The 25061-nt window shown below is 45.8% G+C and overlaps 1 protein-coding gene across 1 annotated transcript in view; it reads right to left on the bottom strand.

Moving 5' to 3' along the window:
* Positions 1-25061, bottom strand: part of Plg (plasminogen) — a 38490-nt gene that overhangs the window by 12007 nt on the left and 1422 nt on the right. The window contains exons 2-13 of the mRNA XM_005363378.1: positions 22810-22945; positions 20364-20470; positions 16240-16354; positions 14486-14625; positions 13015-13135; positions 11365-11483; positions 8993-9155; positions 8339-8484; positions 6112-6271; positions 4040-4221; positions 3172-3320; positions 2013-2106 (exon numbers count right to left, since the gene is read on the bottom strand). Coding sequence (XP_005363435.1) covers positions 2013-2106; positions 3172-3320; positions 4040-4221; positions 6112-6271; positions 8339-8484; positions 8993-9155; positions 11365-11483; positions 13015-13135; positions 14486-14625; positions 16240-16354; positions 20364-20470; positions 22810-22945 — 1632 coding nt within the window. The remainder of the gene's footprint in view (positions 1-2012; positions 2107-3171; positions 3321-4039; positions 4222-6111; positions 6272-8338; positions 8485-8992; positions 9156-11364; positions 11484-13014; positions 13136-14485; positions 14626-16239; positions 16355-20363; positions 20471-22809; positions 22946-25061) is intronic.

Genomic DNA, 25061 nt, shown 5'->3' with positions numbered 1-25061 from the left:
CTGAGAATTCTCAAAGACGCTACTGGCCCTATTTATTTGATATTTTGAATTGGGAATCTATGAAGTGAAACCTTTGCTTTGTTTGGATAATCAATGCTGGTCAGCTGTGATTAACAAGAGACCATCATTTTTGAGGTGGAACCTCCTGGAGAGACTCTCCTCAGATCAGCACATGGGAGTTGTAGTCTGTTTGGGGTAGGGGTGGGGTAAAGCTGCACATCAAGCTGGCAGCCGAATTTGGCAAATTGTGTTTAAGCCCCTCCCATGTGGTACTTGTTTTGAAGGCATGGAGGGATTATGGAGAGCAGCTGAGGCTTGGCATTATGGGATGTGGCTTTGGGTACCAAGACTTGACTATTGACTTATACTGAGATGAGTATCTCATCTGGTATTCAAGGCTTTTCCAGAGAGGATCAGAGGTGAGGGGATCAGGAATCTGTGAAGCCAGGACAGAGAGCCCAAGGTCTGAATGCCATACTACCACATAAGGGCAGCCTGTGATGGGGAGGGGAAGACAATGGGGGAAGGGCATACAAGGGATAGAAACTGAGAACAGAGATTGAGAGACACTGACACCTTAGGAACTTTCAGGTAAAGAGGCCACCAAGACAGTGTCTTCTAAATATACAAAAGCCCTCACTAGAGAAAAAGGTCTCTATCCATTTCCCCAACTCTTATGATAACACTGGCAAGTAGAACCTGCCCATCACCTCCTCCTCTCCCTCTATCCCCTGTTCCACTAAAGAGCCACCTACAAGCTCCTAACCACTGCCCCCAAAATACCAGGGCCACAGCCAGCCCGGGGAAAGCTTTGCGAAGTAAGCCCTTCCCTCCTGGCCCAGACACGCCCTCCCCCAGGCAAGCACACTGGGAGAAAGAAGAGTTCACAGTGATGGGTTCTAACTGCAGAGCAGGTGAGCACAGGGCAGAAGCAGCTTTACCTGCAGAGTCAGCCATCAATTTGTCACCCCGATCTCAAGAACTAAAATCAACTCTTCTTTCCCAGGTCCCAGCCTCTTCCTCCCCAAGAGTCTCAACTCACCAAGGATGGAACCTAACAAGGCATCTCTAAGTTAGGTGGTGAGTGAGTAGGAAATCCATGGTGGGGGATAGTGGGGCTAATAGAAAGATCTGCATTCTTTTCAATGAAATTTGAGGAAGATATTTTGTAAGCTTTCAAAATATGTGCCTATTTTCCCCTTCTCTGAGGCTGAAGAGGAAGATATCTTCGGTGCTTTGAATGAGAAATGTCCCTCAGGGGCTCGTGGATGGCAACACTGGTTCCCGGGTGGTGGGGTTGTTTGGATAGGTCAAAGATCTTCTGAGATGTGGAGGCTTGTTGAAGGAAGTGCATCTCTAGGGCTTGGGACTTGAGAGTTCACTACTTCAGCCTCCCTCCAGTCACTCTCTGCTTCTCTGGGTGTAGTTGATGTGGTCCATAAGTCTCCGCTCCTGCTGTCATTCTGCAGTCTCTGCCACTGTGGATGTCTCGTTCCTTGGAGCAGCGGGCTATGAGTGCTTCCTTAAGTTGCTCTCCATCACGGTATTTTTATTGTAGCAGCGACAAAATAGCTAACACACGTCCTAGTCCAGCGCCTCTGAACTTGTTGTGTGAGCATCTCCAGTCCGATGTGGAGGAGCTCCTGGGACGCCTCCTGGAGCTGATCCATTCATTCCCTTCCGCACTTTGAGGATTTAGTATTAAGTTTAGCTGATATGGGGCAAGGACAATAATAGGCCAGGTTCCAGATGTTTGGATGAGGGCCCAGGGTAAGAGGCAGCCATTGTCTCCTCAGAGGCACTCTGCTCAAGCCTGCCTGTGGTGCTTGTTTGTTTTGTGTACATCCTCATGAAGAAGATGGTCACTCTATGTTCTGGAAAGTGTTGGGTTTTTTTTTTTTTGCCGAAGAAGGAAAGAGAGGAGAGAAGAAGGGAAGAGAGAGGAAGGGGAACAAAGGGAAGGGAGAGAGAAGAGAGAGGAAGGAGGACGAAGGGCAGCGGGAGGAACTTACGACACACGGGGACATCACAGTAATCATAAAGTTTTCTGGGGTTTGTTGTGTAGCACCAAGGACCATTGACATCACCATCCGGGTTTCGGCAGTACTGAAAAGAGACAGGAGTTTGAGGGGAGGCTCCCTGGGGTGGAGGGGACTCCAGATGTAGAGACACAAACCTTCTCACGGGGGGGTGGGGGAGGGACTGTCCCTTTGCTTTCTTCCCATCTTACTTTTTGATAGCTGGTTTAAGGTTTTTTTAAAGTTTCAGACTGTCACTGGTCATGTCTCTGCTCAAACCAAGTTCCAGCTAGGAAGCCACTCCCTGGGCCTGATGTAAGAGAGCCAGCCATCAGGGACAGTGGGCCATTCCTGGCTGTCTTGTCATTGGTTAGCTTCAGTAATCCTGTGGCCCATGAGGCCTTATCGTTGATTAAAAATGTTTGTGCCCTCCATGGGGCCATGTTTTCTCTGATAGAGTCATACAAGTGTGGTCTCTGCTCTGTGCTTCCGGACTCCTATGACCTATCCTATATCCAGAGGAGTGTCAGCTCCTAAAGCCTTTGTTCTTTGATTGACAAGAACATCTTTTGCTCTAATGAAGTGAGCAAGAGAGCATCTAGAGGGACTAGGGATGTGGGGGTGGAGGGTATTTAGTAGAACCTCTCGTGAGCAAAGAATTGTGACTTTTTGCCTTATGCTCTGACCCCCAACAGAAGGAGAAAGCCTGAAGGTTGCTCTGGTCACCAAAGTCAGTACTATGAACAACCACGCCAACATAACAAAGCTTCCATTAAAAAAAAATATTACATGTTCAAAGAAATTCCCAGGCTATGTGGGGAGCTGGAGAATGATGTACCCAGAGACGTCAAGAGTCCTCCTGTCTCCACACCTCTCCCATGCAGTGCCTACCACCCCTCCCCACAGTAGTTACCCCAGGAGCCATGGGATTTGGCTCTGCCCAGACAGTATCAGAATGGGGTCAAACTGGAGGACACCGGTCATGGCCTCAACTTTGTCCCCTAACCCCGACCTACTCCAAATTTCCCCTCCCTAACTTTCCCCTCAACATCAAAGACCAGCCCTGGCCAAGTTGGTGTAACCCCAAATTGAATCTGTTCAAGAAGCTGATGTCGGGAAAATGCGGAACAGAACATGAACCAGAGTAGCTTACGTTCTTTTCCAGACCCGCCCGTGGGTTTGACACCGGGGTGAAGATGCTGTGAGGGTGGGGTTCCTGGGCAGCCCATTCCTGGCAGGGGGTGCCAGCCGCAGTGACGGCTATTTTGCCTCGATAGTCTTTACCAACCCCAATCATGCAGTCTGTAGGAAGAGGGAGATTATGTACCCTGGGAGGTCCAAGCATGGTACGGCATAAATGTGTCAGTCTTAGCTGCTCTAATGCAGTGCTATGACCCTTTAATGCAGTTCCTCCTGTTATGGTGACCCCCAACCGTAAAATGATTTCCATTGCTTCTTCATAACTTGCTTTACTACAGTTATGAATCATAATGTAAATATCTGTTTTCTGATGGTCTTAGGCGATCCCTGTGAAAGGGTCATTAGACCCCAGAGAGGTCTGGACCCACAGGTTGAGAACCACTGTTCTAATATGTTAGGTTGCCCTCTAGTGGCGGACCCAGGGTCTCAGCAAACACCGACACACAATTAGCAAGACTTGCTATTTGGTTTGAGAAGTTGCCAGAAATGTTTACAGGCACAGGGTTGGAAACGATCCCATCATTGGTAGGACATTTTAGAAGGAGAATTCAGGCTAGAAGACAGGAAAGCCAAGCTTTACAAGAGTGTGAATAGTTAGAACACCTGGAGGGCTCACAGGGCGCCTTAGGAAGCTGTCCCTCCACCTTCTGCCGAGGATCACCTCCCCACCCACCGCAAGATGGCACTCAGGCTCATTCCACAGAGCAGACCCTCAGCCCACATGGGTGTCCTACACAGTATGGGAGCCCCCACATCAGTACCACTTCCTCTGTGCCCAGTGTCCACATCTGCCCACAGATGTCCGATCACCCGCTCCTTACCTGGCTCAGAGGTGGCCTCCACATCTGGAACTTGGGGGACCACGGGCGGCTCTGCAGAGCCCCCTCCTGTCTCAGAGCATCTCCTCAGGTTGCAGTATTCCCATCTGACACTTGGGTCAGTGGTGTAACACCAAGGGCCCTTGTCGGCATCTGGGTTCCTGCAGTAGTTCATTTCCAAGCCTCTGCAAACCCCAAGACAGCGTGGTTGTCAGTGGTGGAGGAATTCAGCTCCTTCTCAATTTTGTTATAACAGTGTTAGCAAGGTACCTTTGAAGACACATGTATCATCATGTATCTTAACCAAAACCGAGACAATGTAAATTAATAATTTATATTGCATACGGTTATAATATATTTACATTGTATCAATGTGAATTATATAATAATGTACAATATATTAAAATGTACAATGCAATATATTTACATTGTATAAATGTAAAAGCAGGCATCATAATATTCTCCTTTGATACTCTGTTAAATACTTTTCCCCAACGTAGATCTTGAAATGTAATTTTAGATTGGAAAAAACAAACACAAATACATCAATATATTGCTTTGTTTGGGGTTTGGGTTGGGGGCATTGTTTATCTACACAGTATTTGTTATGCCGGATATTCTGGAAAAAGACGCCCCTTATGCATTGAGCTGCTTTGCCTCTTGCACTGGAAAAGCATTTGTCCATATGAGCTGGAGTTTGTTTCTGCACTGTCCCCATTTCCTTCGTCTCTGTCCCTTCCTGCTGACACCATGGCACTACCGTGTCTTGATCACAGTGCTTCTTCAGTGCCAACCCTCCAGAACTGCTCATTTAACCATTATCTTGATAATGCGGAGACCTTTGCCTGCAAATGTTGCCACTTTTTCCAAAAACAGACTGCTAGAATTTGTGGGCTGAATCCAAAGCCTAACTTGGTAAGGGACTGATAGATATTTAATCTTTTGATCGCTATACAGTATCTCTCTTTATTTAGCTCTTAATTTTCCCCTTAACAATGTTTAAGCTATACAGTTGCAGTTCTTAGGTATGCTACTTTAAAATTTTCTCTAAGTACTTTGTGGTTTTTATGTTATTGGTGGTGGTGTTTAAGGTTTTGTTGTTAGTTAAGTGTAGCTAGTGTAGAGTGCAGTGACTTGAATGTCGGCCTCGTGTAGACCAGATTCTCTTTGAACATGCAGACTCGCTCAGTTGTCAGGACTGTCTGTGTCCGTTAGTCATGTGCCCTGCCAGTAAAGATGCTGTACTTCATTTCAAAACTTGAGGCCCTTCCTTTCCTTCTGTCCTTTGTTCTTTTCCTCCCTCCCTTCCTTCTGTCCCTTCCTCCTCCCGTCATGTCCTTTCTTTCTCCATTCTTTCCTTCCTTTCTTCTCTCCTTCTTAACTTGATTTTTCCTTCATTTCCTCTGTCTCCACTTTCTTCATTCCTCCTTTTTCTCCATCCTTTCCTCCCTCCCTTCCTAACTTGTTTTCTCCCTCTTTTCCTCCCTCCTTCCTTTCATCCATCCATCTTTCCCTTCTTTTCTTCCCTCTGTCCCTTTTTCCCTTCTTCCCTTCCTTCTTTGTCTCCCTCGCTCTCCTCCTCCCTTCCTAACCAGCTTGCTTCCTTTCTTTGTCTAATGCAGTGGCTACTGACACTGGTATTCTCTGGTAACCCATACCCCTTAGGGATGCAGGTGCAGCTAAAAAGGCTGGCCTGGAAGTCAAGAACAACAGCAAACTCAAACACCATTCCAGTGGTTTCCATTGGAGTGGCACACCCCAATGCTGAGGGTGGCATGATCTTTAGTGCATGTTGGGGGATGGTACCGTTTCTAAGATTTATGGTGACTTGTTCTCTCAAGATTTCCACCAACAGGACCTTACCACCCATTGCCTCCACAAAATTTCTCAGGAAAGGGAGCCAGTAGGTGGCTTCTCTTTTCTCAGGCCCTTTTTGCCAAAACTGAGTTCCTGACAGTCTGCCCATGTGCCGATCTCAGAGAACTTTGGTTCAAAGACTTTGGTTTAGAGCGTGGGTCAGTATGGGGAAACCTAAGTCAGCTATTGCTCTTTCATGGTTAAAATCAAAGACATACGCATTTGGGAACTTCTCTGGGGTCTTCTGATGCCGGTGTGGGGTCATAGATGCCCAGGACTGGCACTTTTTCCCTGTGATGGTGGTGGACGATGTGCCCCGATAGCTCTGCCCATTGCCTTGATAGCATTCCTGGACCACAGGTGTCTGCTCTGGTAGAACTAAAATTAAAGCAGAAGAAAGGGGAACAAATAAGACCTGGAGCAGACACCTGGACACCGATTTATGACACACAGAGTAAAGCAGTGTGGGAATTCCTTTACCATATTAACAGGTAGTTGGACATCACACACACACACACACACACACACACACACACACACATGCACGCACGCACTATGTACATGCATACACATGCATAGTCCAGTCACAAACACAAGATTTATAGTGTAGAACATATTATGAAAGCGAAACGAAAGCCCTTGGAAGAGGAACAAACAGAGTACTGCTAACTGAAAACGTCACTGTGTCAAAGTTATTTTGATAAATTACTACCAGGTGGTCATGAGGACAAGTGGGCAGGGGCTCCATGGTGAGGGCAGCAGGTGGGACTGGGCAAACGACAGGCCTGAAACGCTTGCCTGCTTCCCTAGACCCTCTCTTTGCTCATAGGACACCAAAGCCTTGAACTTCTGGAGATGGAGCAGAAGGCGGCCCTGCGTCTAGGGTACACGAAGAGCTGTTGCTCCTTAACGATGACCACAGTCCAGCACTATCAGGTTGGGGTGTGAAATAGTCTAGGTTAGTTGTCGGTGGGTCTTCTGGTGAAGATGACCAAGGGGGATAAAAGGAGAATTTGAGCAGAGGTAGAAACTTCTAAAAATGGTAACAAAATAGAAGTTCAAGGAGCCAAACCTACAGCATCGGAGACGAGGAATGTCTTCAGTGACTCTATCATCAGGTGACACAGCTAAGGGATAACCAGTCAACTAAAACATAGTTGGGTAATTGTGTTCCACGTGACACAAAAAAGAGGAAGGACGAATGGTGGCCACAAAACAGGGGACAGAACAACTCCCTTAACAATGGGCTCAAAGCCAACCACACACAATTGTATAAATGCAAAGTTCTCAGTTAGAAGGTCAACTTGTACAGCTGCTTTGGAAATCAATATGGATATTTCTCAGAAAATTAGGAAACAATCTGCCTCAAGACCCAGCAATACCGCCGCTGTTGGGTATATACATACCCAAAGCACGCTCAGTCGTGCCACAAGGACACATGCTCAACTATGTTCATAATAGCATTATTTGTAATAGCCAGAACCTGGAAACAACCTCAACTGAAGAATAGATAAAGAAAACATGGTACATTTACACAATGGAGTACTACACAGTGGAAAAAAATAATGACATCTTAAAATTTGCAGGCAAAATGGATGGATCTAGAAAAAAAACATACTGAGTGGGGTAACCCAGAAAGACATAATATGTATACACCCATAAGTGGCTTTTAGACATAAAGCAAAAAAAAAAAAAAACAGCCTGAAGGCCACAACCTCAGAGAAACTATATAACAAAGAGGACCCTAAGAGAGACATACATGGACCTACATAGAACAGTAAAAAAAAAAAAAAAGACAATATCTCCTGAGTAAACTGGGAGCATGGGGGTCACAGGAGAGGGTAGAAGGAGAGAGGAGAGGAAGGGAGGGGAGTAGAGAAAAATGTATAGCTCAATAAAAACAATTTAAAAAATCAAAAAAGAAGGTGAATAAGTGACACAAACACTAGTGTAGGCAAAGGCTTCACATCAGTAAGATAAAATCAGAATGAGGAGTATGTTCAGAGACTTGGGGAGACGTTACACCATAACAAAGGAGGCCTTCCATCAAGAAGATGAAGACAATGCAAGTGCATTACGACAGAGCTTCCCAAGACAGAAGGCGAACAGCAACCAAAGAAATACAGACTGATCTGTCGTTAAAGTTGGACAGGTAAGCAATATAACGGAAATACAGAGCCCTAATAAGATTTGTTCACGTTGACTTTTAGAAGAAACTTTCTAAACACAACAGCAGAAAGTCAAATTTTCAAGACCTCGGGAAACACTCACGAAGTCTGTACCCAGAGCCACTAGACAAACAGCGAATTGAAAACGCTGTCCTTGAACTCACACAAGCAGCACTCTGGCCCACAGCGAGACCAAGTGCACTGTGAAGAGGCCATTCGAGCACAGACACGAACAGAGCAACCCGACTCCCAGGGAGCTCTGGTGACCCACTCGTACCTGAGGAATCGGAAAGTTCTGGCAAGGATGCAGAGGAGTCACAGGACGGAATCTCACAGTATTCCCACCTCAGATCTCCATCCGTGGTATAGCACCAGGGAGCAGTTTCTCCATCCGGGTTACGACAGTAATTTTCTTCCAGATTTCTAGAATAGACGTATGAGTTTTGTTCTTCAAAGAGATTAGAGGGGGGTGCTGCACATAACTGATACTCTAGAATCTCCCACACTGAATGACTGTCAGGTACCAGCTTACGTGGAGCTTAGATAGCATGTCATGGACTCTGACCCAGAAGAGCTGATGGCTCTAACCTATTCCTTGTCTTCGTGTGATGGGATAGGTCTCTAGTTCTGTGTTGGGCACTGGCTTGTACACAGGAGTAATGAGGACATTCCACGCTGTCCTTAGGGTCTCAGACTTACTAACCCTGGAGTTGAGCCCAAGACTTTGCATTTCTGGTAAATTCCTGATGGTATTGGTGGGGCACACTTTGAGAAAGACTTGTAAGAGGGAAAACATTGCTGGATGTCACTTTCCTTGCATGTGACCTGATCAGTCTTTATTCTTGGATCTTTATGGGACAACCAAGGTAGAGTCGATGGACTTCTCGGGCCCACAGTTACCAGGGCAGGGAAGGAGGCGGGAGGGACATACTTGCAGGGGAAATTTTCTGGCGTCCTATTGTGCTTATGAGGGGTCTGTTCACTCCAGCGCTGGCAGGTTTTCCCGGACACGGTGACAGAGACGGTCCCTCGGTAGTTCTCACCTCTTCCCTTCAAACATTGGTAGGTTGGACCAGAAGAGGGTGGGGGTGTTGCTTGAATAGGGGAAAGAATTGATGGTGAATGTTCTCTATAAAGAATGAGCCAACAGATGTTATGGGAAGGTGAATGCAAGATCCTCTGCCTACTACCCCCTTTCTCCTCCCTTGGGGTTTTACACTTGAGAACTTCTTAGTGTCCTCAGTTCAGTAGAATCTGTATCTTTAAGGCAATTTCATCAGGGATGTCTCTAAACATGGACCCTTGGGTCAGATGCTTCTCTCTCTAGTCGTTTGTGTTCATCAACCATGGCAAAAATCAGTGTTAAGTCCTCTCCAACCTCAAGTCCTTACATAGACCAGTGATCAGGGCCCTTTTATGAAGAAGACATGATTCACTAGATAAACACAACTGAACGGCATCCATCTCCCATAAAGACACAGAACTGAGAAAGAGCCCATGGGAAAAGGAGAATATCTTTGATACATATGCATCCTAACAGCAGAGCTTCAAAATACAGAAGGCAAACAGAAATCGATTAACCCAGAGTGAAAACAGGATATGTAACTACCCATCTTACAATAACCAATAATATAAAAACACATAAAGATAACACTAACTCAATATCTTCAAGGAAAAAGGTATAATCAGAAATTAAGACATTGTTGAGAAGACAAAAATTTTAAAAATGGAAGGAGAAACTGGTGTAAGGAGAAAGACTCCCTGAGGAGCTCTGCTTCTCAGTGATGCCTGAGCAAAGAAGAGCGGCTGTCCCCAAATGTCTTCTCTAGCATTTGCTAATGGTCTTTCTACAGTTTCAGACTCTGTGTTCCAATTACCCAAGAAGGAGCTGTGTAACACAGCTTCGCCATGTGTCGTTATGAGCTCTGCTTCTCTTGAGAACTCCCAAGTCAGACATCTGAAACATCTAGTTACTCACAGACACCTGTGTTCACAAGCAACAGTTAGGGAAGAACTCTGGCTGGTCATGAAGTTCATGAGAGCTTTGCTGAGGGGCTCTCTTCAGCCCAGGGAAGACTGGAATGGCAGAGCCACCACCCTGCCTCGGAGTGTGATTGTGAAGAAGGGTGCTGACCCAACTAACTCCAAGTGGTCCCTTTGTCTCTATTTTTGCCTCTTTCTTTCTTCCTCAATCGCTTGGTTCTATAGTCACCTTGGATTTCAGGAATAACTGGACTGATGAATAATCTTTGTGTGTGTGTGTGTGTGTGTGTGTGTGTGTGTGTGTGTGTGTGTGTGTATGTGTGTATGTGTGTGTGTGTAAGTGTATGTGTGTGTGTGTGTACATCTTCACATGGGTGCATGCGGAAGCCAGAGGACAGGCCCACTGTCATTCCCTAGACATTTCATTTTTTTTTTTTTTTGGAGACAGGTCTTTTACTTGAAAGTACCAAGTAGGCTAGTTGGCCAGCAGATCCAGGGACTGGCTTGTGTGCACTTGCTCTGCCTCCCTCCTCCTGGCCAGGACTAGGATTATAAACCACTGCTATATTCTCTGTTGTTGTTGTTGTTGTTAATATGGGTTCCAGAGACTGAACTTGGGTCATCAGGCTTGTGGAACAAGCACTTTACCTACAGAACTATCTCATCAGCCTCTGGGTCATGGCAGAGTGAAACCCCCAGAAACTCCGCACCTCTAGGGACAGATCATCCCTAAGTGAGGGCAGCTACCCATGGTGATGAGGTTACATCACAGAGAACCATCATCTCCTGGGAACCAGACCACTCCTCTTAAGTGATGATGATAACAGTCTTCTCCAGCAGGAGCAGAGCTGAGATAACAATCCACAGCCCACCCATGACCAAGACCACCTGTTCCATCAGCTGTGTGAACCCCAAGCCCATCCTTCGTTTCTCCCCTTCCAGAAAGTCTCAGAGCTCCTGTCCCCTCTTAAAGATGTACTTCTCAGTTGGCCACACTGATTACATCTTTTTCTGCTTACATCTGTTTATCTGTCTCTTATTACTCCTGAGTCTTTAATGGACAAACTGAAGTGGGTGTAGAGTCCGATCTGTCAGGGCTCATAGAGCTAGAGTTTGTCTTAAAACTGATACTGTTGACAAAAGGCAGAAGACTCTGGCTGGGGACAAATCAACAAATAGATCCTCTTATCAGCTATTAATGAAAGGGGACAAGAATATCCTGCAGATCTGTGGACTGCTCCCTAGGACTTGTACTCAGCACCAACATACTTCCCGAAAGGGGCAGGTAGGGTGTGCGCAGTGTTCTGGCTGTGAACTTACTGCAGCGGGGGATGTCACAATATTCCCAACGTTTGTTGAGGTCTGTGGTGAAGCACCAGGGGCGTGGCTCCCCATCGGGATTGCGACAGTAATTCTTCTTCAGGTTCTTGCTTGGAAATCTGGGTAGACAAGAAGGATTTTTTTTTTTTGCTTTTGTTTGTTTTGTTTTGTTTTTTTGTTTTTTGAGACAGCGTTTCTCTGTAGCTTTGGAGCCTGTCCTGGAACTAGCTCTGTAGACCAGGCTGGCCCCAAACTCACAGAGATCTGCCTGCCTCTGCCTCCCGAGTGCTGGGATTAAAGACGTGCATCACCACTGCCTGGATGAAGGATTTTTTTAAACAGCCATTATAAACATTAATGCTTGAGAATCTTTGAGAATGAGCAGCCTGCAATTAAAGGAAGGTGGTCCTCTGCTGACAATCCAGGAAGAAGGAAGGATCCGCCTTCCAAGGACTGTAGTTCTAGAAGTTTCCACATGTAAGACTTAACAGAAGAGGGTGAGAAACTGTATCTTTCTCACCATGCAGAATTTTGAAGTAAACAAGCTCTGGTTATTTACTACAAATAATAGCACTCTTCAAAGAACAACATGTTCACTGTCTGAAGACAGTGACGTGGTACAGGCAAGAAGTTGATGCCTGGTCCTACTCGTCTACCAGGCTCCCCTCCCACTACAGGAAGCTTCGAGAATCCAAGGTTGGAGAGCTATGTTCCTGCAAGCACCTGGCCAGTGACACCTCCTTGGCAGGGACCCAGGGATCTAGCTGGGAGATTGTCTCTGTTCCTCTCTAGGACTGAGAGCTTAGGACAAAAAGAAAAAAGCTAGCAATGGTGAATTTATTCCCCCGCTTCTGGTTTTCTACAAATGGCTTGACCTAGTCACACTTTGAGGACGCTACTGTGCTTGCCTTTGGAAGACAATGGCAGGAACCATATTTTAAGCTATATGGAATGGGAGATGCGAAAACTCAGTGATGTCATCTTCCACAGGGACAGCTGTGGCTCAGCCACATTACCTTGAGTCTTAGAATCCTTATTAATGGCACTGGGGTCATCATAGAGGGAGGGGGAAGAGAACGGCACTGTGGGAAATGTTTTCCTGTGCAAAAAGTCAGTTTGAATCCTTGCAAGTGCTTACTCTGAAAACCATTCTTGCTTTCTGGAATGGGGACCCCCAGGTACTCTGCTTAAATTCATAGTCACCTGTGAGAACTCGGTAGAAGTTGTGAATGACCCAATGTAAATACATATAAAATACCAGGGATTTGCAAGACCCTTGGTATTCATTCACGCATAGATCAGAGTCAGGAAGTCTACAGTGTAACTGGTGTTTAAAAGGAAAGGAAGGGAGAAAAGGGGACATCACAAGCTAAGTGTGCTTCTCAGTTTTAACAGAATCATAGATTGACTGTGGGTTTGGTTATAACCCAAATTCTATTCATTGGGCCTGGGATGCTGCCTTTCTAAGAAGCACCCATGATGCCCCTTGGATCATGTGATGATTAACAAGAAGATACACTTTATAGGCAGCTGATGGGGGAGGATGCCAGCTGGGAACTCAGTCACCTAGCCTTCAATTCCTGAAGCAAGCAGACATATCGGAGGAGTGGTGCGTGTCTAAAGAGCCCCCACCTTGGCCGCATGACTTACTTGGCAGGGATATACCCATGAGCGTGTGGGCTCTGCGAGTCCCAGGCCTGGCAGTTGAGTCCAGACATGGTCTTGGAGATCTTTCCCTCATAATGTTCTCCACTGCAGTGCATACATTCTTCTGTGTGGTGAAGGAGGGGAGAGAGAAAGGAAGAAACAGAAGTGAAGCCCAGCGGAGCACAGACTGGGATCCCTCTAGAGAACTCACCAATGCTTCCTGCCACCCATCCAGACCTGACTTCCGATAAAAGGCTTGGAATGTTCTGACGTAGTCAGTGTTCTGTTCTCTCTCTGAGGTGGTATATTTAGGCTATTTGGGTCTGTGCCGCCTTAACTATGGTGACCGTGGTCAAATTCAGAAACTGGCGTACACTTCCTTGAATTTGGAGGCATGCGTGGGGAAGACACATATTCTCAGAAGCCTGTATAATCTCCATTTTAATTTTTAAGTAGTGGGCATCATTTCTAGAATAGTCTTTTAAAATTCTATGAATTTATTTTCATCACTTGATGACTGACAATATATGGGCACTATCTAGGAATTTTTCTGCTGGATTTTCTTTTGATACCTGCCACTTCGCCTCAAATCTCCCAAGTGTCTGTGTGTTGCTGAGAAACATGGCTGATGGGGGTGGCCTGAATGTTGTCATGTTTTTCTCTCTTTTTTTTTTTGCTCTCTAATTTCTTTAAAGACTTAGACTTTGACTTGAATTTGTTAAAATCCCATGGTGTGGAGGAATAACACAGAACTGGAGTTTTAAGGGGTCTTTAAAAAAAACAGCTGTGAAATTGATATGAAAAGCACAGGCTCATGGGATTTCAAGGCCAAATGACCATCCATATCTAAATACAGGAGCTCTTCTGACCATATAGATAAAGTAATGAGACAAGCGAGCTGGCACCTGAGACATGCCCGCATTGCCCCACAGCCCCACCTGGCTCTTTTTCTTGCTCTAATAGACACACCGAGGAATAGAGAAAGATGACATTTTTCCAGGCTGGTACTTTAATGTTTTAGCATTGACCTTTGGCGTTCTCTGTGAAGCTGATAGGCCCTCTAGAATGCAGGCATGCTGACATAAAAACGGGTGCGTCGCCTAACTTCAAACTCAACAACAGAATCGCCCACATTAAATCAGTCCCCTCCTCGAATTTCATTGATTTTTATGATTTTAGTTTAGCTATTTAATTCAAACCATGTTTGGAGTCTTACACTGTGTGTGGGTTTTAACCAGAGGAATTTGTACCCACAGTTTGGATCTGGCTATCCATGCTCACACATTGAGATAAGATGTTAATAAAGAAGGTTAAGGTCTGAACTGGGCTCCTTTAGAAGAGCCATTACTCTGTTTTGTAACATAAAACATGAATCAGTTTTTTTTTCTTTTCTTATGATGTCTATGTAGGCAATGGCTGGATAGCATAGCCAGGTGACAAGCAGACAGGAGGAGGTATCTAGAGTCACACCTACCTTCACATTCAGGGATGTCACAGTAGTCAAATCTCTTGTCTGGGTCCGTCGTGTAGCACCAGGGTCCCTTGTCATCATTGTCTGGATTCCTGCAGTAATTCTCCTCCAGTCCATCATTGGGGTGTGTGTTGGGGGAATAGCTGCAGGGTAGCAATGGAATGTGGGGCCTGAGTCCTAAAGAGCAGCAGGTGTGAGCGAGGCAGGGGATGCTGTGCTTACTACCCAGGGGCTCAGTTGAGCCATCTGAATGTCTTTTAGCTACTGGTTATCACATCTCTATTTCTCGATGGGTGGGATGCTTGGGTCAAGCATCCCATCCCACCGTCCTTGCTCTATGACCAGCTAACTCTCAGAAGTCCAGCCAAAGCATGTGTACCGAGCAGGCAGCAGAACACCCAGGCCCCAAATGAGGCTCGTTCCAAACCCAGGCTTTCTCTGGTTGTCCTCCTCCCCATGCAACCATGGCAACGATTGCTCTTTTGTTTGCGTGAACTCTGCCCCTGCCGATCCACTGGAACCCCCTTCTACATTCTGCCACTTGCCCTTACTGAAAATAACCAGCTCAAAAGGGGTCATTACCCCCACGTTACTGCTGGGAAAACTGAGTGTGGTGAAACAGGCACAGCAGGTGGTGTCTAGGCGTGCCTAGCTAGCCAGGGCCAAGTGGAGACCGGGAAGTCCATTGTCAGATCACACAGGACCAGGTTTTCCCTGAGATGCAGCCTTGGTGAAGGGGTGGGGGGAAGCTGAGCCCATTGTCGGTTCTGGAAAGAGTTACTGCAAAGATAGCTAGGTAGAACATGCAAGAACCTGCACTCTAAAGAAGCAAGCTTGACTTCTAGTTCCTCCGTGTACCTGGGGAGAAGCTCAGCTGCCTCATAAATGAGCCTGGACTGTGGCTATGGCCGCTGGAGCCATCACAGAGAACTCAATGCCACCTAATGCTGCACTGGGGGGACACAAACAGAATGGCCCTAAAGTTATAAATAAGATGCAAACTTTCTATTTGTTTTCATGTTTTATATCCTCATTGGGTCGTTGCATTGAGATGGGCGTATTATGCAAGCTCTAAATTGGTGTCTGACTGAAACACATCTCTCTCTAAACACACATCATTTTCTGATACTTGGCCTCTATGATAGCTGGTTTGTCGACTGTGTGTGTGCCTGTGAGGGTATTGTCTTATTACATTGATTGATGTGGGAAGATTGAGTCCATCACGGGCAGTGCCATTCCTTAGGCAGGAGATCCTGGACTGTCTAAGGACAGAGGGGGAGCTGAGCACCAATAGCCTGCATGCATTTGTTTCTCTGTTCTTGACTGTGGTTGTGATGTGACTACCAGTGTCAAGCTTTTGCTGCTGTGACTTCCCCATAATGATGGACTATAATGATGACAATCTGTAATTGTCATCTAAAATAAAACCCTTTCCCCCAAGAGTTACCTTTTTGCCTCAATAATTCTTTTTTAACACAGCAACAGAATGAAAATGATGACAGCCTCCAATTCAGCTGTACGGTCTTTAACACGTCCCCCTCTGTGTCAGGACTTCTGGGGTATTATAAGACAAGACAAATAGAAAACAACCCTTTTCTGCTTTAGAGCTGTGAATAGTGCAGCTGTTCTGCATCCGAAGGTTCTCTATCTGCTCGCGCTCAGCATTCAGGTTTGGTTTAGGAGCAATGGAATCATTCTAAATACTTCCGTAAGTACCAGCATCAAAGAGCAGGGTATGGAAAGTGGAAAGGGCTTACTTGGGTACGTGGGGGGATGTGGCGCTCCACTTTTGACAGGTAACCCCATTCTTCGTCTTGGACATGGTTCCTCTATAGTTCTTCCCGATGCCAGTCTTACACTCCGACAGATAAACTGAAAGACACCCCCACACAGTCGTTCAAAGTGCAAACAAACAACCTTTTCCTAGCATAGTCCCACCATGGGAAAGACCTCTAACCAAGCCATGTCTTCCTCCTCTGAAAATGCTCTTTGACGTTGATCATGTGATAGTTTTGACTATTGCCTTGACACACCTAGAACCTTCTGGGAAGAGTGTTAATTGTCTAGATCAGATTGGCCTGGGGGTGTATCTGTGGATGGATAATTTTTAGTAATTTATTTAATTTTATGTACCTTGTTGTGAGGGTGTCAGATCTCCTGGAACTGAAGTTACAGACAGTTGTGAGCTAGCATGCAGGTATTGAGAATTGAATCTGGGTCCTCTGGAGGAGTAGCCAGTGCTCTTAACCACTAAGCCATCTCTCCAGCACATGAGAGGGTTTTTTAATTGTGTTAAATTAGGTGGAAAGACCTACCCAGAAGATAAAGATTTTGTGGGTTTGTCCCTGAACTCTATGAGAGTGGAGAGAGCTGGCTGAGCGAAAGCAGCAGGTAAGCAACAATGAACACATGGTCTCTGCTCTTGATTATGGAGGTGATGTGACCAGCTGCTTGAGTTCCTGCCTTGACCTCCCCTCAGTGATGGAGTGATGACCTAGACTTAACCATGAGTCCAAATAACCCCTTGGCTGCCCTAAATTGCTTCCAGTCAGAGGATTTTATCACAGCATCAGAATGAAACTAGAACAGATAGGTTTATTCCAAAGTTCTTTCCTTGGGCCCTCTGTGCCTAATTTGTGCCAGGACTGGACTCCAGGAGGACACAAAACAAGCATAGGCCACTCTCCTGGAGCATAAATCCTAATGGAGCTGGGCTGGGGACAAAAGGAATTAGAGAAACAGTTTGAAATAAGCTAACGTTCCAGCATCGTGGGAGGGCGCAGAGTGATGAGACTGAGCAACAGAAAGAGAGGGGTTTTCAGGTAGGGAAGAGAAAAGCAGGCTTTTCAGAGCCCAAGAGAGTCCAACGTGTGTGTGTGTGTGTGTGTGTGTGTGTGTGTGTGTGTGTGTGTGTGTGTGTGTGTGTTGTACAACTCTCAATATAAAAAGTGCAGGCTAGGGCAATCACAATGTTTATGATAAACACTCCCAGCCAGCCTCCACTTACCCAAACCATCAGCCGTCCAGTGGGTCCCATCCTGTCTCTAAAATGATCAAATGCTACTGTGGCTCTCAAGTGATGGATTGACCCCCTAGGTGGACCTTTCTAGCATGTACCTACTTCTTTCCCCACCAAACATTGTTTGGTGCCCCAGGCATTGTTTGTATGTAATGTGGAATTATCCCATTTGGTGATGCTTTGTTATAATTAACTGAGACATGAATAAGGAAAGAACAGTGCTCATATTTCATTTTTTAAAGCAAGTTAAATACCTTTTTTGTTTGTTTGTAACAGGGTTTCACTATGTATCATTGGGGTTAGCCTGGAACTCTCCATATAGACCAGGCTGGCCTTGAAGTCACAAAGATCCGCCTGCTCCTGCCTCCTGAGCCGTGTGACTAAAGGCAAGAGCCTCCATGACCAGCCAGTTGAATACTTTTTTATGTGTGTTTGTATGTGTTAGAGTGAAGTGGGGTGCACATGTATTTGTGGGTGCACTTGGAAGCCAGAGGTTGACAGCAGGTGCCATGATCCCTCTCTGCCAGATTTTCCCAGTGGACCTAAGCTCACTGATTTGGTTAAACTAGTTGGTTAGTGACCTTCAGAGACGGGCCTGTCTCTGCCTCCCCACTGGCACCAGGGTTGCAGGCACACAGGACTGCCAGCATTTTATACACATTCTGGAGAGCTGAACTCAGGCCCTTAGGCTTCGGCTATGGACATTTTACTGACTGAGCCATTTCCTCAGCCCCAAATGAAATGCTTTTAAGGATGTAAGGAAGTTGGATCATTTTAAAATTGCTGTCAGGTTTCATGAGGACAACACTCATATAACTGACTACAGTGAGCTTGAGGGGAAGTCATAAGAACCTAAAGGCATTGCAGAATCATTGTGTTACCAAGACTGCCAAGATCAGGAGACCAGTGTTAGAAATAACACCCTGGAACCCATTGCAGAGAGCCCCTAGTGGGGCCCTACATCCCAAGTGAAAGGTCTCTGCTCTACATCACAAGCCAGCTTGGATTTTCAGTAAAGACACACAATAGTGTTTCCAGTGTATTTGTGCCACCGAGATTCCCCACTAAGGCCTACTCTCTGGTTCATTGACCCTCAGGAAGTTTAACAAACCAACACTGTAAACAAGAGGGGCACTGTGACTTCATGGGTATGCTTCATGGCAGGAGTGGTACCCCACACATCAAAGGTATAAACTTGTAGGGTGATGAGCAAGGGAGGCCTGGAGCTGGGAAAGGCTTTGAAAAATAGCACTCACCCTATCACAATGGGGTGAATATGCCTTCAAACAGTTTACTATATATTAAAAAGAGTTAAAAGGGAAAATTTTAAAGTTTCCCAACCCGTAGGAATTATTGTATGTTTGAAGAGACACAATTGTAAGCACTCTGATTACATCTCTCTCCCCACTCCTCGAATTATTACAGTGTACCCTATAAATACATTAAATTATACTGGGAATGGCTTGAAGCCATGAAGGTCCATTTCTTGGCGGTCACATATACAGCTACAACCAGAGGACCAGTGACTGCAGAGGCACTAGCCAGACACAAGGTGGCTTGGTTCTAGACGTGGCAGTGGAGACAGTGCCAATGCAGCTGGTGAAATGTCACCAGACAGTGATGGATCCTAGCAAAATCCTGGCTGATCAATTAGCAACCAGTCCAGATTTAGAGTAGAGAAACCAGGAACCAAGAGTGATTGCCTCTGACTTTGCTCCCTCCCTTGTTTGTTCCCAGCATGGTGGATATAACCTTTTGACCCACTAAAAACAAGCAACATCAGCCTTCAAACTTCAGACTTCAGCCTTGTAACTCAACCCTTGTGTTTCTCCTGGTTAACCATTGACCAGCGTCATATTTAAGTCTTAGCAGTTTGTAGAAAGAATCCTATTCCGTCCTGGATTATAAAATCCAGGCAATGGTGGGCAAGTCAATTTATCCTTTCGTTGTGTAAGAGCCAAATGCTTCACTTGATGAGATTTAGATTTAGGTGACTCCTGAATCTCAAGATACCCAGAGGCTGGGGCTGGAGAGATGGCTCAGTGGTTAAGAGCACTGTTTATTCTTCCAGATGACCTGAATTCATTTTCCAGCACCCACATGGCAGCTCACAACTGTCTGTAACTCCAGCTCCAGGGGATCTGGCATCCTTACACAGGCACACATGTAAGCAATGCACCATTGCATGTAAAAGAAATAAAGTTTAAAAAAAGATAGAGGCAAGGAAGGGAATACCAGGGAAACGTCTCGTTACGTGTAAGAAGGCGGATTGATTGGAGAAATAGCCCTAACCTAAAGGAAGAGGTTACCACTGTGGTTTTGTAATGTGAAACATTATTAAAAGCCCAGGAAATCAGATCTCTCTCGTGCTTTTCAGCACTCTCAATACAAAACACATGGAGAACTAAATTGTTTCTATCAATGATCTTATTGTGCTACCCAATCAGTGGGAGAGTATAGCAGAAGTTTTCTGAATGGCACAAATTAAAAACCCATATCCACTTAATAATGCTTGTGTCTTCTTAAAAAGGAGTCCAGGCTACCCCAGGCCCTAAGCCATGGATTCTTGGTTTTTTGTAAAGGAAACTGGAAAAGAAATCACATCTTATCATCTTCAAACTTTAAAGAAAGTGAGGAAAATACAGCCCCTCAACAGAAGGGGAAAATCAAATAGAAGTAAGAAGGTTTGTCTACACCTAGATGTTACTGAGAACTGAAAACATCAGTGCCTAGTGTGCCAGGGGCTAATTCAAAAGTGGGAGCCCAAGGGTACAGTCTTAACTCAGTGTCTGTGTGATACTCCCCGGTGTCATAAATTGAGGCTATGAGAAAAAGGGAGGGGAAGGAGGGACACGGCCATACCTCTCTTCTCGAATAAGATGACATCTCTCATCCGGATGATGGGGGAGCCCTTGCTGTTCTCAGCCATGATCACACATTGCTGCTCTTTGCTGTGGTACTGGAATGACCTGCAGGTGATGGGTGCATCCATTACCAGAGAGGACACTAACGAGTGCGTCTCTTGCTGGACCCCGGAGCTCAGAATGGTCACCTCTGGGCGGTTTGGTCACTGCGTCTGTGCAGTGCAGTCTTAAGGATATGTATACCAGCATGACAGCTGCTCTCGTGTTCTTAAACTTCCACGCTCGCCCTTGGCAGTCTGTTTCAGCCGTGCTTTCCCTCCACTTCTTCCTCCCTGTCCGTTCCCCTTCCTTCTCTCTCTCCTTTCTTTCTAAGATAGAGTACCTAATGGGCCTGCTATTCCTGCTACAGCCCAGGCCAGCCTCCAACTTTCAATCCTCCTCCCTCAGGAATATGCCACCCCATCTGACTCCTTTGCTTTCTTTCCCTATTGACAGGTGATGAAGTTAAGAAGGACTAACAGTTCCTGAAGCAGCCTCTGCCTGCTCTCTCTTCCCTTTCCTGCCATGTCCCCACTCACCACCAGGCCCTTGCTGGGTACAGCTGCCTGGCCTTAATTTCCGACCTCCGGAACCATGCATTTGACACACCCCTTCCTTTTATTAATTGCCCAGTCTTGGAAATGCTGGTACAGCCCCAGAAAACAGCCAAAACTTCCTTCATCTTGTCCCCGTGTGATCCTGCCTTTGAGGCTCAGCTTGGCAGTCAACACCAAAGGCAGCCATCTTCCATTGGCAATCAGTGCCAAAGGTGGCCATCTTTCATCCTGATCCCCTCCCTAAAGGCTTTGCTTGAATCAAACAGGTCTTACGATTCTCTCACAGGCTAGCACCATGTTTCTCCCAGCCTGGAGTGCCTCTCCACCCTCCTGCAGCCTTGTCAAAATCCCTCTCCCCAAAGCCTAACTCTCCTCCCTCTTCTCCCTGACTCTGATGACTTTCCTCAACTCTCTCAGCTCCTCGGCGTTTTCCTCTGAACCTCTACAGAACACACACTGATTCTGCACTAAGCCATATCTGTCTTATTCTTTAACATGATTGGTGTTTCCTTGGGTTATTGCATAAGTACAAAAGGGCCCACCAGATCGTGTATGTATATGTATGGTTTTTTGCTCCTCTGGCCTGTTTCTGTATTCTCGTTCTTCCTGTCATCCCTTCCCCCCGCCTCCACACCACCCTCTGTGTAGGTCAGATGTCAGCATCACATGTCCTGCTCCAGCTCTCTCCATCATATTTTTGTGCAGGGTCTCTCACTGAACCTGGAGCCTCCCCCATTAGCTAGACTGGGTGGCCAATGAGCTGTGTGGCTCTGCTTGTTTCTGTCTCCCCAGTACTAAGATGACAGTTACTTCCTATTGCTTTTACACAGTGCTGGGAATCAAACCCAGGTCCTTATGTTTGCAAGGAAAGCATTTTACTGAGCTATCTCTCTAGCATCTCCTCAGGGACTTCTTTTTTTTTTTAATTTATTTATTTATTATGTATTCCTTCCATGTTTGCTTGCATGCCAGAAGAGGGCAGCAGATCTCATTATAGATGGTTGTGAGCCACCATATGGTTGCTGGGAATTGAACTCAGGACCTCTGGAAGAGCAGTCAGTGCTCTTAACCTCTGAGCCATCTCTCCAGCCCAGGGACTTCTTTTTTAATGGAACACTAATAAACCTTAATAAGGCCTGATGGTGGTGGCGCACACCTTTAATCCCAGCGCTCGGGAGGCAGAGGCAGGTAGATCTCTGTGAGTTCAAGGCCAGCCTGGACTACAAGAGATAGTTCCAGGACAGGCTCCAAAGCTACAGAAACCCTGTCTCAAAAAAAAACAAAAAAACAAAAAAAAAACAAAAAAAAAACCTCTTAGTAAGACCTATACTGTGAGTCTTTGATGTCATAAGCAAACTCCAACCCTATTATAAAAAAAAATTAACTTGATTTTATGTACATTGGTGTAAAAGTGTCAGATTCCCTGAAATTGGAATTACAGACTGTTGTGAGCTGCCACATAGATGCTGGGAATTGAACCCCGGTCCTCTGGAGGAACACTCAGGGCTCTTCAGAACTGAGGCATCTCTCCACCCTTCCCCCTTTCCTGGGTTTTGTTTTGAAATTTCCTTGAATTTAATTCTGCTTTTTTAGCCTATTGTTAGTGTGTGCGTAGTGTGTGAACACAGGCCTGTTTGTACCACGGCATGTATGTGGAGGGCAGGGGACAATGCTGGGGCTCCCTTTCCACCTTTGTGTGGGCTCTAGGGCTGAAACTCCAGTCCTTAGGGTATGGGGACCACCTCACCAGCCCCCCTCTCCCTCCTGACAGATGAATAGATTGATTTTCCTCAGAAGAGCCGTCTGGGACAGCCAGAGGCAGGCTTGAGACAATGGCGGCGCGGGTACCTGCAGACGAACTCTGTTTCCTCTTCGCATTTAGTCGAGCATTCCGCTATGCTTCCTGCCCCTACCTGCTTCTTGGTGAGGCTGAACAGAGAAGCCCCTTGTGTGCTTACATACTCATCCAGGGAGTCCCCTTGGCCTAAAAGGAAAAAATAAAAAGAAGAAAACTGAGTAAATCAGATGACAATATTGTTTATGTGTGTGTGTGTGTGTGTGTGTGTGTGTATATACTACAAGCACATGTATGTACATGGCTCATGGTTTACTTAATTTATTATATAAATTAAATTAATTACTATAATAAAATAACATAATAATAATAATTTATTTTATTCCAGTAGATTGCAACGTGTTGAAAGAACAGCTAGACTGACAGATTAGTACATGAGGCCCATGTAACCACCTCTCGATTACCGTATGAATATGAAGCTCGAAATAAAGAGTAAACAATATGGCTCACCATTGTTCACCCTAAGATAAGCCAGTAGGATGCCATCAGTGGCAATCTGGTTTTTATTTGGTCTTCCCAGAGTGAGACTGGGATGTGGAAGCCACTGCCCAATGGCCCATGGTGTATGCTTTCCTATGAGATAGGCTTTTATCCTTGGAGAAAGTATCTATCATTTCAGAGGAAGTTATATTTAAAAAAAAAAAAGTAGAGCCTAGTACAAACACTGAGCTTCACTTTTTTCTTTGAGACAGTCTTTCTGTATAGCCAGTCCTAGCTGGCCCAGAACTCAAGGCAATCCTCCTGTTTCAGCCTCCTGAGTACTGGATTGTGAGCGTGTGCTCCCATGGCGGCCTGCCTTTGTTTTTTTGTGTGAAATGCGGTCTGAGGCAGAGTCGGTTTCTTCCCTCTTGTGACCCTAGAGGCTGGTCACAGCTGTCAAGTGTCCCCTGGGCTAAGGTGCTGGCTTAGGCTTAGACTGCTCTGCCCAAGCCTGCACCTCGGCTGCCAGTCTTTCCGTGTAAATACTCGGGATTTCCGGAAGGGGTGAGAGTACAAAGAGGTTAGCGAACATAGCAAAGTCTTCATGGAATTAGGCAACGTGGCAACCTTGACCTCCCGAGGGGACCAACGCCGGATGCAGCAGGTTAAAGAGTGACCAGAACTGGAAGTGGGAAAGCTTGGGAAGACAACTGATGGATCCTGGCTCATCTTTAGAAGTCTCCCTTTCCCTCCTTGGTGACCTCATCCCCCTCGATGCTCCAAACTGGAAGGCTGACTAAAGAGTGGAAAGTTGGCTGGTGCGTTTTAAATTATCAAAGCACTTGAGTTAGGCATAAGAGGTGACGGAGGCAGGGGCATTTAGGCTTGTGTTGTATTCTGACGCAGACGCTTCATTTTGAGAAGAGCTCTGTGTTATCTGGAAGACACACAGTCACTCTTCGCCTGTGCAAAGAGTTCTGGGGAGTGTACAAGGTAGGTTTCAGATGCCGATGAAGAGGAGAGAGCTCTCTGGGTCATCAGCTCTGTGTCTGGCTTCATTTCATGGTGCAGTTGCTGAGATCCACCCAAGGAGCTGATGTCCCAGAGACATGTCCCCAAGGAGGGTTGAGTTTTTTTCTTTAATACTTAAAATTTCTCTCCAAGTCTTTACCTCCATGGCTCATGTAGAAATAAGGTTTAGTATAATGCAGTGAAATGAAAACTTTAAACAAATCTTTTAGTAGGAAAACTTATTTGTGTTACAGCCTAAATATAGATGTGTATTATACCATCAAAGTGAAAAGCACTTCTCCATCACTGTGTGTGTGTACTTGTGTGTGTAAAATAAATCTTAGCTGAGCTTGGTGGCTGATACCTTTAATCCCAGTACTTGGGAGGCAGAGGTAGGCCTTTGAGAGTTAAAGCCTAGCCTCATCTACAGAGCGAGTTCCAAACTGGCCAGGGCTACATAATATGACTTTATTCTCCCACCCACCCCCCAAAAATCCCAGTATTTGGTACACAGCTGTGGAAACTTTTTTGTTCACTTTGATATTTACTCTCCCAGGCCATTTAATGCAATAAGAAAACGAGAGTCAAGTCATTTCCACAGAAAATGAGAGCCAATACTTGCACAAAGAGCTTACGAAAGAATCCTGCCTCGGTTGACTGAGACAGAGATTAGGTCTAGACCCTGGGAGTGAGCCCTGAGCTCACGGTGTTGCCAATCCTAGGTTCTATGGGCTGAAGTGGGATAATCACACACACACATACATACACACATGCATGCACACACGCGCGAACAAACACAGAAAGGAGGGAGAAG

This window comes from Microtus ochrogaster, linkage group LG9 (assembly GCF_000317375.1).
Source record: "Microtus ochrogaster isolate Prairie Vole_2 linkage group LG9, MicOch1.0, whole genome shotgun sequence".
NCBI classification, from domain to species: domain Eukaryota; kingdom Metazoa; phylum Chordata; class Mammalia; order Rodentia; family Cricetidae; genus Microtus; species Microtus ochrogaster.
The sequence above is the reverse complement of the archived record's forward strand: the minus strand, read 5'-3'. Positions and strand labels throughout refer to the sequence as shown.